The sequence below is a fragment of the Fusarium keratoplasticum genome, chromosome 8 (assembly GCF_025433545.1).
Source record: "Fusarium keratoplasticum isolate Fu6.1 chromosome 8, whole genome shotgun sequence".
Taxonomy (NCBI): domain Eukaryota; kingdom Fungi; phylum Ascomycota; class Sordariomycetes; order Hypocreales; family Nectriaceae; genus Fusarium; species Fusarium keratoplasticum.
The window spans coordinates 2243551-2259226 of record NC_070536.1 but is presented as its reverse complement, the minus strand read 5'-3'; the positions used below and the strand labels follow the sequence as shown (position 1 = coordinate 2259226).

General features: G+C 55.3%; 6 protein-coding genes across 6 annotated transcripts; 2 read left to right on the top strand and 4 right to left on the bottom strand.

Moving 5' to 3' along the window:
• Nucleotides 1-250: 250 nt before the first annotated feature.
• Nucleotides 251-3451, top strand: NCS57_01050700 (Oxoglutarate dehydrogenase; the record flags this gene model as incomplete). The annotated part of the gene is made up of 2 exons (XM_053060252.1): nt 251-2855; nt 2907-3451. The coding sequence occupies 2 exons, from the start codon at nt 251-253 to the stop codon at nt 3449-3451; spliced, it is 3150 nt and encodes a 1049-aa protein (XP_052910646.1).
• A 462-nt stretch (nt 3452-3913) lies between these two features.
• NCS57_01050600 (uncharacterized protein) lies at nt 3914-5260 on the bottom strand (the record flags this gene model as incomplete). Its single annotated transcript, XM_053060251.1, has 1 exon — nt 3914-5260. The coding sequence occupies one exon, from the start codon at nt 5258-5260 to the stop codon at nt 3914-3916; it is 1347 nt and encodes a 448-aa protein (XP_052910645.1).
• Nucleotides 5261-5762: 502 nt separating this feature from the next.
• NCS57_01050500 (MFS domain-containing protein) lies at nt 5763-7323 on the bottom strand (the record flags this gene model as incomplete). The annotated part of the gene is made up of 3 exons (XM_053060250.1): nt 5763-6959; nt 7019-7033; nt 7087-7323. 3 exons carry the CDS (start codon nt 7321-7323, stop codon nt 5763-5765), a joined length of 1449 nt encoding a protein of 482 aa, XP_052910644.1.
• Nucleotides 7324-9240: 1917 nt separating this feature from the next.
• Nucleotides 9241-10137, top strand: NCS57_01050400 (uncharacterized protein; the record flags this gene model as incomplete). The annotated part of the gene is made up of 1 exon (XM_053060249.1): nt 9241-10137. The coding sequence occupies one exon, from the start codon at nt 9241-9243 to the stop codon at nt 10135-10137; it is 897 nt and encodes a 298-aa protein (XP_052910643.1).
• A 507-nt stretch (nt 10138-10644) lies between these two features.
• Nucleotides 10645-12475, bottom strand: NCS57_01050300 (uncharacterized protein; the record flags this gene model as incomplete). The annotated part of the gene is made up of 3 exons (XM_053060248.1): nt 10645-11283; nt 11332-12223; nt 12273-12475. The coding sequence occupies 3 exons, from the start codon at nt 12473-12475 to the stop codon at nt 10645-10647; spliced, it is 1734 nt and encodes a 577-aa protein (XP_052910642.1).
• Nucleotides 12476-12965: 490 nt separating this feature from the next.
• NCS57_01050200 (uncharacterized protein) lies at nt 12966-14242 on the bottom strand (the record flags this gene model as incomplete). Its single annotated transcript, XM_053060247.1, has 4 exons — nt 12966-13784; nt 13837-13986; nt 14036-14109; nt 14164-14242. The coding sequence occupies 4 exons, from the start codon at nt 14240-14242 to the stop codon at nt 12966-12968; spliced, it is 1122 nt and encodes a 373-aa protein (XP_052910641.1).
• Nucleotides 14243-15676: the final 1434 nt, after the last annotated feature.

Genomic DNA, 15676 nt, shown 5'->3' with positions numbered 1-15676 from the left:
AGTTTCATTCCTGTTCCTGTTTCTCTGTTCGTTCCTGATATACTCCTCCTCCCGCACTATCCTCTCTACTCCCCCTCCAATTCCTCTCTCCCGTCTGAGCTGGGAACTAACCGTCCGCAACGACTTACTCCGCCGTTCCTTTGTGTCGCCATCTAGAGCTGCCGGGGGATGCTTCCCATCGATACCCTCTAGTTCTTCAGCCCGCCCCCCTTGACCTGTCCTCGTTCCTCCACCACACTACTCGCCCATCATGTTGAGGAATTCGCTCTGCAGAGCTAGCTCCCAGCTCCTCCGCGGTGCTAGATGCTCCGCTGCCTCGTCTTCTGCCTCCATCTCGACCGTCTCGGCTCGCACTTCATCATGGAAGCTTGCTGCCTCCCGCCGGCCTCTGGCCCTCGCTGCTCGTCGCGGCTATGCGACCAGCGCCACCTCGTCGCCTCCCGACCCCAACGATAACTTCCTCTCCGGGAGCACCGCCAGCTACATCGACGAGATGTACATGCAGTGGAGACAGGACCCTGAGAGCGTCCACGTCTCTTGGCAGATCTACTTCAAGAACATGGAGAGCGGCGAGATGCCCATCTCCCAGGCCTTCCAGCCTCCTCCTAACCTGGTCCCTAACATGACCGGTGGTGTTCCCCGTCTCTCTGGCGGCCTCGAGGCTGGCTCCGATGTCACCAACCATCTCAAGGTCCAGCTTCTCGTCCGCGCCTACCAGGCCCGTGGTCACCACACCGCAAAGATCGATCCCCTCGGCATTCGAGGTACCAATGACGCCAAGGGCTTTGCCAACATCAAGCCCAAGGAGCTGACCCTCGAGCACTACCAATTCACCGAGAAGGATCTTGACACCGAGTACACCCTTGGCCCTGGTATCCTGCCTCGCTTCAAGCGCGACGGTCGCGAGAAGATGACCCTCCGCGAGATCGTTGATGCTTGCGAGAGAATCTACTGCGGCTCCTTCGGTGTCGAGTTCATCCACATTCCTGACCGTGAGAAGTGCGACTGGCTTCGCGAGCGTCTCGAGGTCCCTACCCCTTTCAAGTACTCGGTTGACGAGAAGCGCCGTGTTCTGGACCGTCTCATCTGGAGTTCCAGCTTCGAGTCTTTCCTGGCCACCAAGTACCCCAACGACAAGCGATTCGGTCTCGAGGGTTGCGAAACCCTTGTTCCCGGTATGAAGGCTCTGATTGACCGCAGCGTCGACTATGGTGTGAAGGATATTGTCATTGGTATGCCCCACCGTGGTCGTCTCAACGTTCTCTCCAACGTCGTCCGGAAACCCAACGAGTCCATCTTCAGCGAGTTCGCTGGTACGACAGGTGCCGAGGATGAGGGCTCCGGTGATGTCAAGTACCATCTCGGTATGAACTTCGAGCGACCTACTCCCTCTGGCAAGCGTGTCCAGCTCTCTCTGGTCGCCAACCCTTCGCATCTGGAGGCTGAGGACCCCGTCGTCCTGGGCAAGACCCGCGCCATCCAGCACTACAACAACGACGAGTCGACTCACCGCACCGCCATGAGCGTTCTGCTCCACGGTGATGCTGCTTTTGCTGCTCAGGGTATCGTCTACGAGTGTCTCGGCTTCCACTCTCTCCCCGCCTTCTCCACCGGCGGTACCATCCACCTCGTCGTCAACAACCAGATTGGTTTCACCACCGATCCTCGATTCGCCCGCTCTACCGCCTACTGTACGGATATCGCCAAGGCCATCGATGCCCCCGTCTTCCACGTCAACGCCGATGATGTCGAGGCTGTCAACTTCGTCTGCCAGCTTGCCGCCGATTGGCGCGCCGAGTTCCAGCACGATGTCGTCATCGACCTCAACTGCTACCGAAAGCACGGCCACAACGAGACCGATCAGCCTTCCTTCACCCAGCCTCTCATGTACAAGCGCATCACCGGCAAGGAGCCCCAAATCGACATCTATGTCAACAAGCTGATCGAGGAGGGTTCCTTCACCAAGGAGGACATTGATGAGCACAAGCAGTGGGTTTGGGGCATGCTCGAGGAGAGCTTCACTAAGTCCAAGGACTACACTCCCACCTCCAAGGAGTGGACCACCTCTGCCTGGAACGGCTTCAAGTCTCCCAAGGAGCTTGCCACCGAGGTCCTCGCCACCAACGAGACTGCCGTCAAGCCCCAGACTCTGGAGCACATTGGTGAGGCTATTGGAAGCGTTCCCGAGGGCTTCCAGGTTCACCGCAACCTGAAGCGAATTCTCACCAACCGAACCAAGTCTGTTGTTGAGGGTAAGAACATCGACATGTCCACTGCTGAGGCTCTGGCCTTTGGTTCTCTCGTCACTGAGGGTTACCATGTCCGTGTCTCCGGTCAGGATGTCGAGCGTGGTACCTTTTCTCAGCGCCACGCTGTGTTCCACGACCAGGAGACCGAGGACACCTACACTCCCCTCCAGCACCTGAGCCAGGACCAGGGCAAGTTCGTCATCTCCAACTCGTCCCTGAGTGAGTTCGGTGCTCTTGGCTTCGAGTACGGTTACTCTCTGTCGTCTCCCCATGCCCTCGTCATGTGGGAGGCCCAGTTCGGTGACTTTGCCAACAACGCTCAGTGCATCATTGACCAGTTCATCGCCTCTGGTGAGGTCAAGTGGATGCAGCGAACTGGTCTCGTCATGTCTCTACCCCACGGTTATGACGGTCAGGGCCCTGAGCACTCTTCCGGTCGTCTCGAGCGATACCTCCAGCTCAGCAACGAGGATCCCCGAGAGTTCCCTACTGGCGAGAAGCTCGTGCGCCAGCACCAGGACTGCAACATGCAGATTGCCTACATGACCTCTCCCGCCAACCTGTTCCACATTCTTCGCCGACAGATGCACCGACAGTACCGAAAGCGTGAGTTGACCCATTCCTTACCTATCTACGACGTATACTGACTCTGATTAGCTCTCATCATCTTCTTCTCCAAGTCCCTGCTCCGACACCCTCTGGCCCGCAGCGACATCGAGGAGTTCACTGGCGAGAACGCTGGCTTCCAGTGGATCATCCCCGACCCTGAGCACGAGACTGGCGTTCTCAAGCCTCGTGAGGAGATTGACCGAGTCATTCTCTGCAGTGGTCAGGTCTGGGCCGCTCTCCACAAGTACCGTGCCGAGAACAACATCGACAACGTCGCCTTCACCCGCATTGAGCAGCTGAACCCCTTCCCCTGGCAACAGCTCAAGGAGAACCTTGACCAGTACCCCAACGCCAAGACCATCGTCTGGGCCCAGGAGGAGCCTCTCAACGCCGGTGCTTGGAGCTTCACTCAGCCTCGCATTGAGACCCTGCTCAACAACACTGAGCACCACAACCGCAAGCACGTCATGTACGCCGGCCGCAACCCCAGCGCGTCGGTGGCTACCGGTCTCAAGCAGGTGCACACCAAGGAGGAGCAGGAGTTCCTCAAGATGGCTTTCACTGTGAAGCAGGACAAGCTCAAGGGCGAGTAAAGAAAGAAATGGATATTAGCAGGACAGGTTATGGGGAGGTAAACTGAATGGCATTGGTACTGGATGGATGAATGGGCTATTATACATGGACACTAATCGTTTGGGAGGGAAGAAGCAACTACAACAACTACAACAAAAGCCGTTGGATCTGGGGAGCAAGCAAGCTAAGCTCAGCTCTTCATGTAAACCACTTGTATCATACCCTCCTAGATGAAGGACACAGACATTTGCGCCCTGGGTTTCCATTAGCATTATGGGCATTTGGAACGAACGACAAGGCATGACTTCTTTTTTTGTGCGATTGAGCTACATTACATTACTGTTTTGGGATATACTGGCGATTCATGATAGAAACAAGGATATGCCTCTTGACGACGGAACCTCGGGAGTTGATTGATATGCATACTCATTTATTGTGCGTGTGGATTTTCTTTTAACTGTCTTGGATTGATAGATGCACTGCTACCTTGGCGCATCGACCTCAACCTGCCACGGCCGCACTATCCCGTCATCGCCCGTAGTAACCAGCATCTCTTCCTCGCCGCGACGCTCGGATCCGGCATCGTATCTCCGACACCAGGTAATGTGGTTGATCTCGTAGGGGCCGTGAGCGCCGGAGTGGGTCGCGAGCAACCTCCATGGCGTAGATGGAGGTGCAGATGTAGATGGCGAAGATTGTTGGGCTTCCTCGGCGTTGGTTGAGTTGCCCGTCACCGGGATATCTCCGCCCGAGTTATCCTCCGTGTACAGCGCCACGACGCCGTCGCTTCCGGTGCTCGCCACGAGTCCCGTCTGCGCGCTCCAGGTTACCGAGTAGATGTCGCGGGTATGTGCCTTTGGAAGGACGGCTGTGCATGTCCACTCCTCCCGCAGGGACCGACGCATCGTGTTGGGGATGCCTCCTAGGGCGGTCCTCGAACCTGTGACTGTGCCGTCCTCAGTGTCCTCCTCTTGCCGTAGCGTCCACACGCGAATCGTTCCATCGGCAGAGAAAGTGAGTAGTCGTGGGAAGAGATCTCCTGGTCGTGGACGAGACTCCCATTGGATACCCCAGACTGTGCCCTCGTGGCCCTCGAGGACGGCGACGCACACCCACTCCGCATCTCCGTCCTCGCGCCAGATGCGCACCGTGTTGTCGTAGCTGGCGCTGGCGAGCACATCGGATGAGTAGCTGCGCCTGGCGTTGCGGCCGGGCAGATCCGGACACCATGCCACGGCTTTGACGTCGCCCTCATGCTCGTTAAGGACGGCGATCGTCTCCCACTCGTCGTCAGCCTCGGAGGCGCCAATGTCTTCCCAAATCCAGACCGACTTGTCGCGCGAGCAGGTCGCCAGGTACGTGCCCGAAGGGCTGAAAGCGCACGACTTGATCTCTGAGTCGTGGCCCTCCAGCACCAGCGTAAACTCCCAGTCCTTTTCGCCAGGTGAGTCGTCGTCGCTGTCGTCGTCGTTTTTCCGGCGCACGTCGCGCTGTGTCACCTCAACCTCCAGCTCACCACCCTGCTGTGCCGCCTCATCACCGTCCCATCGCCAGATGCCGGCCGTCGAGTCGAAGCTGCCCGTGACGAGGCACAGCCGGTGCGGGGGGAGGTGAGGCTTCCATGCCGCCGAGCGGACGGAGCGGGTGTGGCCGCCAGTGAGGGTGCTGTGAGCCGAGGCTGTAGACAGGGAGAAGACGGTGACGGCCTTGGAGTGGGCGGTCGCGAGGAGGGGCAGCGTCGGGTGAGGAATCGAGGCCCAGGCGCGTTCGTGGAGGTCGGGTTTGAATGGTGGGAGGGCGATGATGCGGGCCGAGGTCGGCGACGTCATGATGGGCAGCCGGGGGCCTCGAGGCTTGGACGATTGACGCAGTAACAGCAGGTGAGCGAATACTCTAAAGTGGTTTTCGAATTGGCGTCTCGTATATGCAGGAAAGAAAGCGTCGTGATGCGCTGGTGGTCGAGTTCTAGTGGTGGTTTAGGTCCTACTTTTCCCCTCCCTCTGCCAAAAGTTAGCGATGGGGTTGATTGATAAGATAGCGATCGCGCTACTGACAACCCCTCGTCCGGTTCCGGGGGGAGACATTACAACACACGATATCTCACTGGATGGACAAACCATTTAGACTCGGTTTTTCAATGTCCGAATTACTAGCTTAGCTTGTCGCTTGGTATCCATTGCTGCTGCTACCTTTATATGAGTCTATCCGATAATCCGTGTCCCAGTATCCAGTGTTGCCCATTGTCCGTTGATCCCTATCCGTGTTGATCCCGCCGTCTATAATCCTTGTCTAATAAGTCATTCATTCGTATCTTGAAAACTGATCATGGCATCATGGCAAAGCTCGTGGTCGTCCAGCTCTCGCGGCTTTCATTCTGATCCATGACCAGATCTCCCTCACGTCTCCTCCGGGCTTGAGCTTTTGCTCCCGAGCCATCTCAAGCCCGCCCTTTCTGAATCCTCCCGGAAGAAGCGTCCATACTGCGATGATGAAGGCCAGTATTCCGAGGACGATTGGTTGCAGAACCTGAACGCCTGTTTGTTGAGCGATGGCTCCGACCGCAAAGGGGCCGATGGCAGCGCCGCCTCCTCCGACAGCAGATGCGAACCCAAGCGCACTGATGTGGTAGTCAGTCGGAAGCAACTTTGTCGCTGCAACGATGGCAGCTGGGAACAGAGGTCCCAGGAAGAAGCCAAGGAGCATCACAAAGATTACCGAAGCTACAAAGTCTGGTACCAGCCAGTACAGTAGCTCGAGGAGAATGGAGAGGGCCAGGTACATGGTGATGGCCAGCTTCTCACCGATGCGCTCCGTCACGAACCCGAGCACGACACGGCCCAGCGTGAGGCCCAGCCAGAAAAGAGTCACCGTGAGGCCCGCGAGGAAGGGCTTGGCGTGCCGGACCCGCAACATGAAGGTGACGATCCAACCGCCGAGGCTGACCTCTGCCGCCACGTAACCCAGCAGGAAGATGGCGACTATCCAAGTGACGGGCTCCTTGACGGCCATGAGCGTGGTCACGCGGCTCTTGCCCTGCTGAGAGTGCATGCGTCGCTTATACTCGTCGCCCGTCGCGCCCCAGAATGCGGTTGTGCCGATGATGAACTCGACAAACGTTAAACCGATCATGATGTAGAAGAAGGTGTACCATTGCAGGTTGGCTTCCGTTATCATGGCAGACGCGATCAGGGGGCTGATGGTGGCCCCGACGCCGTAGGACCCGTGGAGGAAGCCGAGCAGTTCGTTGGCGTGGTGCATGTTTCCGATCCAGGCATTATAGGCGCTGTCCTGCACGCCGTTTCCGAATCCAGTAAACATCATGACGCAGGGCAGCACGGGGAACGACGGGTGGAGGGCCATCGGGAGGTAGGCGAGGAGGCGGGTGATGGGTCCGATGAAGGCGGCGCCGCGCTGGCCAACGGTGTAGTGAATCCAATTGTTGACGAGGGCGGCAACGATGTAGCCCGCAAAGGGCACGACGAAGAGGGTCGACACAGTGGTGTAGTCGATGGAGTAATAGGTCTCGATCTAAAGGGGTGGCTTGTTGGTAAGAGTGTTGGTGGTGGTCAGGGGTTATATCAACTCACGTATGGCAGAAGAGCCTATAACACAGTCAGTTAAAGAAACGGCGATACAGGTTCATTCAGGGACTTACACCAAGACATCCATCATTCATGCCCATTATTAGAAAGGATATGTTGGTCACGTAATAGCGGTAGGCATTAATCCGTGTGCTGTTCCAGCGCTCTGGTTCCGCGACCGAGTCTGCGCTGTCATCGCCTGAAAGACACCCGGTTGGAGAGACGGGGGGCTTCTCTGGGTCATAGTCAAGGTGTTGGTTCGCCATCCGTCCCGCTGGGAACGTTTCGTATGCTGGACTCGACATGGTCATTTTGTCTAATGAAGAGCAGAGACGATGATGAGAAGCTCCAACAGCAATTCCCCTTCACGAGCGAGCAAAAGATATATACTCGCTCGCACTCCAGTCCCGTGGGCAGCCAAGGGCCTAGCCGGGGAAGGGTCATGGGCCATCCATAGCTCTGTGAGGCCCGGTCAAGCTCGTCTCGCTAAACGAGTCACCCGCTCCGTACGTATTACAGATTTTTTTTCCTCGTCTCAACCTCCCCACATCACATATTGCAAGGCGTCGTCAGGTAGAGATTGTGCCACGTCTTGGATAGCGGTGAATGTGAGGATCAACTGATGCAGTATATTAAAGCCTTACGGGACACGTCGAAGCGCCGGGGCTGGCGGACGCATGACCCGACGTGGGATATCGCAGTCCTGTGGCCCTGTGCTCCGGCATTAGCATCGGAGAGTAGGGCGGGTAAAAAGCAAACAAGGGGTGATGGAGACGCGAAAGCAACTGATCTAGCCGCCCGGGACAGGGGACGGGACAAAAGCAATGAGAATACCGCGATCCTACCACTGGGACAGGGGACGATGAAGAGTTTTTGCGACGTGAGCGGTGAGATCGGTGAAAGGATATGAGCGAAGGGCTGGGCAGAGAATTGAGTTGAGCAGATAAATACCCATGGGAGAGAATATCGAATTGTTTGGGGCGTGAAACCTCGTAGCAAGCAACTCTCCATAGGTGAGGCAATCGTGAAATGAAACATGTTTGCCATATAACCCGGTTGCTACAGTATGATTAGAGTAAAGTGTTGAAACCAACAGCGTCTCATCCGAACTGAACGGTTCGGACGAGACACGTCCCAGGCCCACCGTGAATGCTCCTTGGATATGCCTGGGAGTATTACCTGTCCAACGGGACGGGAACAACGACGGAGCAGTAAAACCAGCAACATGCCAGTCCCCGTCTCAGTGTATCCGCATCCGCGTCCGTGGATCGATGGCCTCTCCATTGCGGGTCTGTGACTCCCCCCAATTAGCTCCCGACACGGGTGAGCCTCATTCTCTTGCCCCAGATTGTTTTGTCCGTGTAAGACAAGGTTGGGCATTCAGACGTCGGCAGAGGCTGCAAAATGCAACGAGACTACCGCAAAGCAGGTACCGCTAAACGAGAGACTAAGGCAGCAAGGATGCCGTGTCGGTGTCGGGAGGCGTCGCTCTCGTAACCGGGAAAAGCAATCAAAAAGTGACGAGATGTCGGAGAATTGCTTCTTCCGCAGCTTTCATTTTTTCTCTTTTCAAAGAGACAAGATGAGGCTGATGATATGGGGCTGTGCACGCCGTTAGCTTCGCCACACGCGGGGCAGAGCAGGAAAAACGAAGCGTGATGTGCCTACGTCATCGGCTTCTCCGATACAGTACAGTATCTCTCCATCTTCTGAGCTCTTCCACCAGAGCGCCCAACGATGCGCCTCGTGCCCAACGAGAGCCTTTCTCTTGGATAGCTTGCCAAGCTACGAAAAGAACCATCACCACGTGCTCAGGCGTTCCGTGGCTGTGCGAAACCTTGTCGTGACCGTTGTAGAAATCTATAACTCTGGACATTGTCTCTCGGCATTGTCTCAACTTTGTTAAAACGACCATCCATTAAACAGCCTCGCTCGCAAGAATTACTTGAACAAAAAAATTGCCTCCATCGTCAGATTCAACTTTCCAAGCTCAACCCTGCAGGTGGCCCTTTCTTTCTTTGTCTGGGCTCCAGCTGACGTCGGCCCTCCATATTAAGCGCTGACTGAACTTGACTCCTCCTCCTCCTTTGTCCAGCCACCCACGACATCTCCCTTCATTTTCAAACACTACAAACGAAACATTCTGACCTATTTTTTCCCCATCTCATCTCATCCAACCATCGACTTTTACCCACAGCAACAAAGCAAAAAGAGACTGAAAATCTGAAATGTCAAATTATTACGAGTACGAAGAGTACTCTTCTCGTCGTCGCCGCGACTTTTCTCCCGACAACTACTCAGGTGGCGCTCCGGCACCCAACCCCAATAACCCCGGCGCTCAAGGTCAGGGACCTCCTCCTCCAGGAGCTCCCCCTTACGCCTCGACTTCGCGCCTCGATGAGCAGTACAGCGCTGGTCCTCCCCGCGATCGCATGACCCTTGAGCCTCCCCCGTCTCAGGCCCGTACCCGCTCAGTCCCTCCTCCCAATACCGCAATGGTCCGGCGATCCCGTTCCCGCTCCCGCCCTGCCTCCGTGACATCCTCCCAAGAAGACTATGATGACGACCGCCGTCGCGACAGCCGTTCTCGCGGGCGCGACCGCTCGCAGAGCCCCCTCTCCCGCGCTCGTGGCGCTGTCGAGGATAACTTCTCCAACTCGGCCACTGGCATCGGCGCTGGTCTCCTCGGCGCCGTTGTAGGTGGCCTCGTCGCCCGTGAGGCTTCTGATGCAGCGACCCGTCACAAGCACAAGACACGAGGATACGACGACGAGAATGAGAATCGCACTCGCCTCGTCTCCACCATCCTTGGTGCCGTAGCCGGTGGTCTCGGCGCCAACGCCATCGCCAACCGTGTTGAGGACTCGAGGGACCGGGACCGTCGCCGCCAGCTCGACTGGGAGCGTGAGCGTAGCTACGTGCGCGAGGAGGAGATGCCGCGGTATGATCGCCGGAGATCTGGCGACAGGGATCGTGATTCCCGCAGCCGAGACCGGTATGATCGCGGCAGAACGCTGCCTGCAAATGACGACGAAGAGTATGACTTTGTCTATGACGATCCCCGCTACGACGACCGACAGCCCCAGCGGCGCAGGAGTGAGGACGCTCCGCGGTACCGGCAATAGTTGCTCTCTCTTGTATCCTCTCCTTTTGCCACGTTGATGGGCTCCTTCTTTTAACGACTGCTTACGACTCTACGGCTGATTGTTAACCATCCAATGTCTAAAACTATTTCAAGTGTCTTGGTTGGGCAACTAGAACAGTTCCCTATAAGGGCACACTTGAAGAACATCTAACGAGGAATGATTTAATGCTACTTACATACCTGTATTTTTTCATCTTTCAAATCGATACGTTATTAAGCGATCCGTCTTGGGGCCATCTGTGGTTCACATGGATCAGAATGCGACTTCTTTCTGGTTATACACTTGATATGAAACAACTCCTACAACAATCATACAAATCCCCCAATTCTATCTCTACTGTCACAGCATCCACCCATGTGCTGACTTTCCCAGTTTCCCCTAATCCTCGCCCAATTTGTATCCATGAGCAAACATTATGATCCCCCATTCCCAAACTTCCTGAGGCTGAGTTGATACCTTGTCTCCAATTGTAACCATTGGCAGAGCTCAGCCATTGACTCGTCTCTCCGCGTTCATTGTCCACTGGGAATCACCACGAACATGTGACGCCCTACCTCGTCCCCCCTGCAGCTCACGATGGTCACGACAGTCCATCTCCCGTTCGACAATCACTTTGAAGAACTGCGCAATCTCGGCCAGTGCCATCTGCTGCGCATCCGAGATGCCAAGCATCTTGAACAGTGATTGCGCATCCACCAGCTGCTTCGCAATCACTGAGTCGGGCTGGCAAAACGTCCGGATGCTCATGGCTCGCGCGTTGACCTTCATAGTATGCAAAAGCCCGCTGATCTCGACCGGGTCAGCCTGTCGGCGGCCATAGAAGCGAAAGTCGTCAACGTGCAAATTGATCAGCTCGAGCTGCGTCTCCAGGTCGTACCGAAACCCAACAATCTTGGGACGACCCTTGCTCTGCCAGGCATCAGCTACCTTTTTGAGCTTATCTGGAATCAAACGACCCTTGTCCAGCTGCACCGTGATGTAGTCGTTCAACGCAGTGCTCAAGTGAAACTCGAGCTCGCAGTAAAGAAGGCTTTGCTCCCTCGAGTCCAGGGAGACAGCCATCCGCGACGTTGGACGGGCTCGAACAACAGGCTGCGTGCGACGATTGTTGTGATGCAATTCTGTCTGCACACAAGTCAGCGGCAGAATCTTTCCATGAAGTCTCAGACTCACCATATCCTTTGCAATCTTCTTGATACTGTCAAGTATTCCCGCCTTCTTCTGCGGTGCCTTTTTGGCCGCGTCAACGCCCTTGTCGGTACGCTCAAGCCATCCATTGTCTCCAATCATTGTCTTTTCACCCTTCTTCACACTGGGAAAGTCGGGTCCCCTGAAGTACAACTGCAGTGGGGAGAAGAGGGGAGTGCTTGGAGCATTCTCGGCTCGGAGGTTGGCCACCTGTGGCATCGGCGGGTGCTGGACCTCGATAGGTCGAGACAGTCGCATGCCGTCCCCTGAGCTTTTGGATCGTCGGGGTCTGTTGACGAGGGGCTCTGGATGGCTTGCCGACTCTTTGATCATTGAGTGTTGATGCACGTGAGCCCAATCTTGGTATGCGTTGACGACGGCGTCGTTGACATTAGATCGTGACCGAGCATGATGACTGCTTCCAAGATCCAGAGGGGATGGATGAGCAGTATCTGGGATGTTCGGCGAGTAGAAAGAAGAGGAGTCATCTTCGGTAACATGAAATTGCTCATACCTCCCTTGGCCCAGAGGAGAAACGGGGTCGGGAATGTCCTCCATCTCGGCTGGACGGGGAGCGCTTGCATTCTGCCGCCCAACTCCAAGGTGCAGTGGAGGAGGAGGAACCTTATGCCTACGCTCAGCGATATTACCAGCGAATACATCCCGAGGGGAACCTTGGTGACGACCTGGCATTAGGTCGGAAAAGGTTGTAGAGTCTATCCCGGAGCCGTCATATTCGCTCAGCGCCCAGCTTGGAGGGGCTTCGGAGCGGGAGGTTGATGGCTTGTGCTTTCGCGTGGTTGACCTCGGTGTCATTGTAGACTTCTTCTTGGATCTATCAGACTTGGATGGGCTGCTGCTGGCTTTACTACTGAGTCTGCAGGGTGTCAGTCTCTTCCAAGCTGTGGTATGGAGCGGTGGCATACGCGTCGGTGATCTTGTCCATTTGGCTCTCCGTCAGGTTCATGCGAATATGAAGTGGTTGCTGAACGAGGCGCTTGCGTGGGGATAAGGAGCGAGCCCTTTCTCCTGGTGACAAAGACTGAAAGCCGCCCCGGAGAGGAGTTGCGCAAAAGGTCGATGGATCAGAACACCGGCCCCTGTCTTGGGTCGGGCTGTTGTGTTGCATCGAGTCCGGCGCGCAGCCTCCAGAGGGGGCCTGAAGAGACCTGTTTGATTCAAATCAAGTACTCAGAGTGAATCATGCAAGCCACTTGAAGCAATCATGCAAAGAGCTTGGAGTCCGGAGCAGGTGGTGCGGTTGGAAAGCCCAGGGTGCAGATCACTGGTACCAGTGATGGAGCGAGATGAAGGTAAACAAATCACGCTTTGAGACAGTGATTCAGAATTTGTCCTCGTGAGAAAAACAAACGTTGATTTGGTCTAAAATCCCCTGTTGCTCCCGCCAGCTGGCAGCAACTGGCAAAAACAGCAAATAGGTGGGTAGCGAATTCTGCCACTGGCAAGATCTGGGCACATAAAATCGGCAGTGATCATGGCTTTCCTACTCTTTATCAGTGATCGGTTCTTTCTTTTATGTGGGAAGATGGTTGCAGAGGTCTCACCGTAGGGATTGGTCGCATGCCTTATATAGATCTCAACCTGACCATCGTGGACGCTTAGCAGGATGCACGTTTCCATCGATAATCCAGGCCGCTATCAAACCATAGCTGAGGCGTAAAGGGCCCTTGAAACCGCCGTGAGCACACCAGTTCTCTCATCGCTGGGCCAGTTGCCAGGTCCATTGCTTTATCTTCAGCAACTGGTAGCTCTCTGATGAAAGGGGGCAGCGGCCCGCTGGCTGTGTACAGGCCGAACTTTCTTGCAAAATTGGCGTTCGGTATATCCCATTCACTGACTCTGTGGTTTGATCGCTGCTCGGGCATATCGTAGAAAGAGGCTGTGGCATCACAGTCTGGGCGATTTGGGGGCCACTCCGGCTTCGATAGGCGTATGGGAGAGTTTTTGGCAACACGAAGCTTGTTCGTGATCTGCCCCATCTTGCTCCGTCCCCTGAATAGTCTCGAACTGAGGGAAAACCGGGAAGTGGTCGCACATTTCTCGTCTGCCGGCTCATCAATGTCTCCTTTCCGTAAGAACTCTCCCAGATCAATCGACTTCTCTCCAACGAGTCGTCCTGGGCTATTGGTATTCGGATTCCACTGCATTTCGTGAAATTCTCTGGCAGTTATCTGACGAAACGACCGTGTGCCCCCGTTACGGGACGAGATGTACATGGTATACTCGATCACCCAGCTCTTCCGTGCCCGTATGCCGCTTGAGAAGAGCGATGACCTTTCAAGGTTAGGTGAGTAGTCAGAGAGCCGCGTTTGGTACCGCTGGGGGTGTTCTTTCCTCCACCTGGTCAGCTTAGCAGTTGGGATGATGGTGGAGGTGACAGTCGTGAGGTGCGGTACGTGAGGAAGCTCGAGATCTGCCTGCATGTCTTGTCAGGGCGAGTTTTGGCCAGGGTGTTACACATGTCCGCACATGTCTGTTCATGTGGTCGTATCTCCAGCGTTGAAACGCAGCACCTGGATCATCTGAATACTGGCAATCAACCTCGATCATCTCATAAAGCACGCCTGCCGCGAGCCCAAGATGCTCATCGCCCATGTGATCTCTCAACACCAGAAATACCTGGACCATGTTAGATGCTGCTGATCGGTCAGGCATCTGGCTTCCTCACGAGTCGGACACCGTCGCTATATCGGTAATTGCGAGGGATGTGGGCACAGTATCTAACAAGAACGTTGCGGCATTCTAGGAGCTGGTCAGCCGGAATACTCTAACGGCCTCCTCGTTGGAGATGCTAACTGTTTTCATCAAACACTTGGTTAGGATCGACCGGCTGGTTCCCAGGACTTGACGAAGACGGCTGTGAGGTATTGGCCATTCCCTGGTGACAGGGCCAGAAGTTTCCTTCGGGCAAAATGCCACTTTCTCGGAACAGAAACTGGAGGATAGAGGGGCAGGGCGAATTACAACCCAGAAGTAAGGATTGGGAGGGAGCCATACGAATTTTGGTGTGACCAGGCGTTGTTTAGTTGGAGGTTTTCCTGCGTCGGGATCACCCAAGGAGCGGGATACACTTAGTGTGATGTGTGTACGTATGGTTGAGGAAGTAGCGTATCACGAGGTGGAAGGTGTGCCCTTCCTATCTCAAAACGTTGAGGCTGTACTTGCGATCTGGGTGACGCCCGCCAAACACAACTCTGGGATGTCACCTCCGCCTACCGACTTGATGCGGATGCCTTGAGCCTGGAAATATAGACCACTTCCCATAAAACAAATATTTGATATCTTCATGACGATAACATTGAGCGCACGTAGGATAGATGAGCAGGGGTGTGAATCTCAATCTCCAGTGGAACTCCAGGGTAGGCTAACAAGCGATGAAGAATTGAGGATTGAAACACAACTCTACACGAAATCAATACAATTGAACTCTACCAGAGTCGCTATTTTCCTTACGATGTGCAATTCCTCTAGAGCCGTCTTATGGGTTGGGAAAATAGACAGTCGGGCTTGATAGGCCATGTCTCGTTGATGCTTAAGCGATGAGACCATCTTCGAAGTTTTAGTTAATGTGGCACAGCAGATCGTGCAGATAATCCGCTTATCCGACCGCAGTAACCGTCCTTTTACGAGATCAGAGCCACGAAATTGACAGGGCCAGGTTGTCAGCGTAAAGCACGGCGTATTATTGGAAGAGGTCTTCTTGTTGCATGCATGGGGTTCTTTGGCGTCCATCCGGCCCCTCATCTCCGCCACTTGTGCAGTAGCGCATGTTTCTCCAAGATTGATTCTGCTAGTTAGAATAGTGCGTGCACTAACAAAAACCATCTGTGCCCCAATTATCCGCTCCCGAGACAACAGCCGTCCCTGTGGTTCAGTCCCGAAGTCAACTCCCGGATCCCAAAACGGCATCTGCGGCGGTCTCTCCCCCAGATACCCCACTGGAAACCGCGGAGGAGAGTGGAAGCCCATGACGCCTGTCTGGCTGGCAACGGCTACGGCAAGTGCGCTGGGATTTTGCCCATGGTCATTGGTCTTGATGCTCAGGTGATGACAAGACAAGCAATGGCGGCGGTAGCGATTGCCTTCCCGAGGCCTAGGCCGAGACTTCTTCCATCTGGCCCAGCCATGACAGTGGTCCCTGGAGCCAGCAACCTCGTACCTAAACACTCTCCACATCCCGAGCTCGATGCCGTGATCAATCTTGTTGTCTCTGCGACCCGGTAAACCCAGCCTGTTCGGTTGCCTGCTCGGGAGCAATTCTCGGTTCGCTTCGAGCTGCTTCACACCGTTGCTGACTGCCAGCCCACTA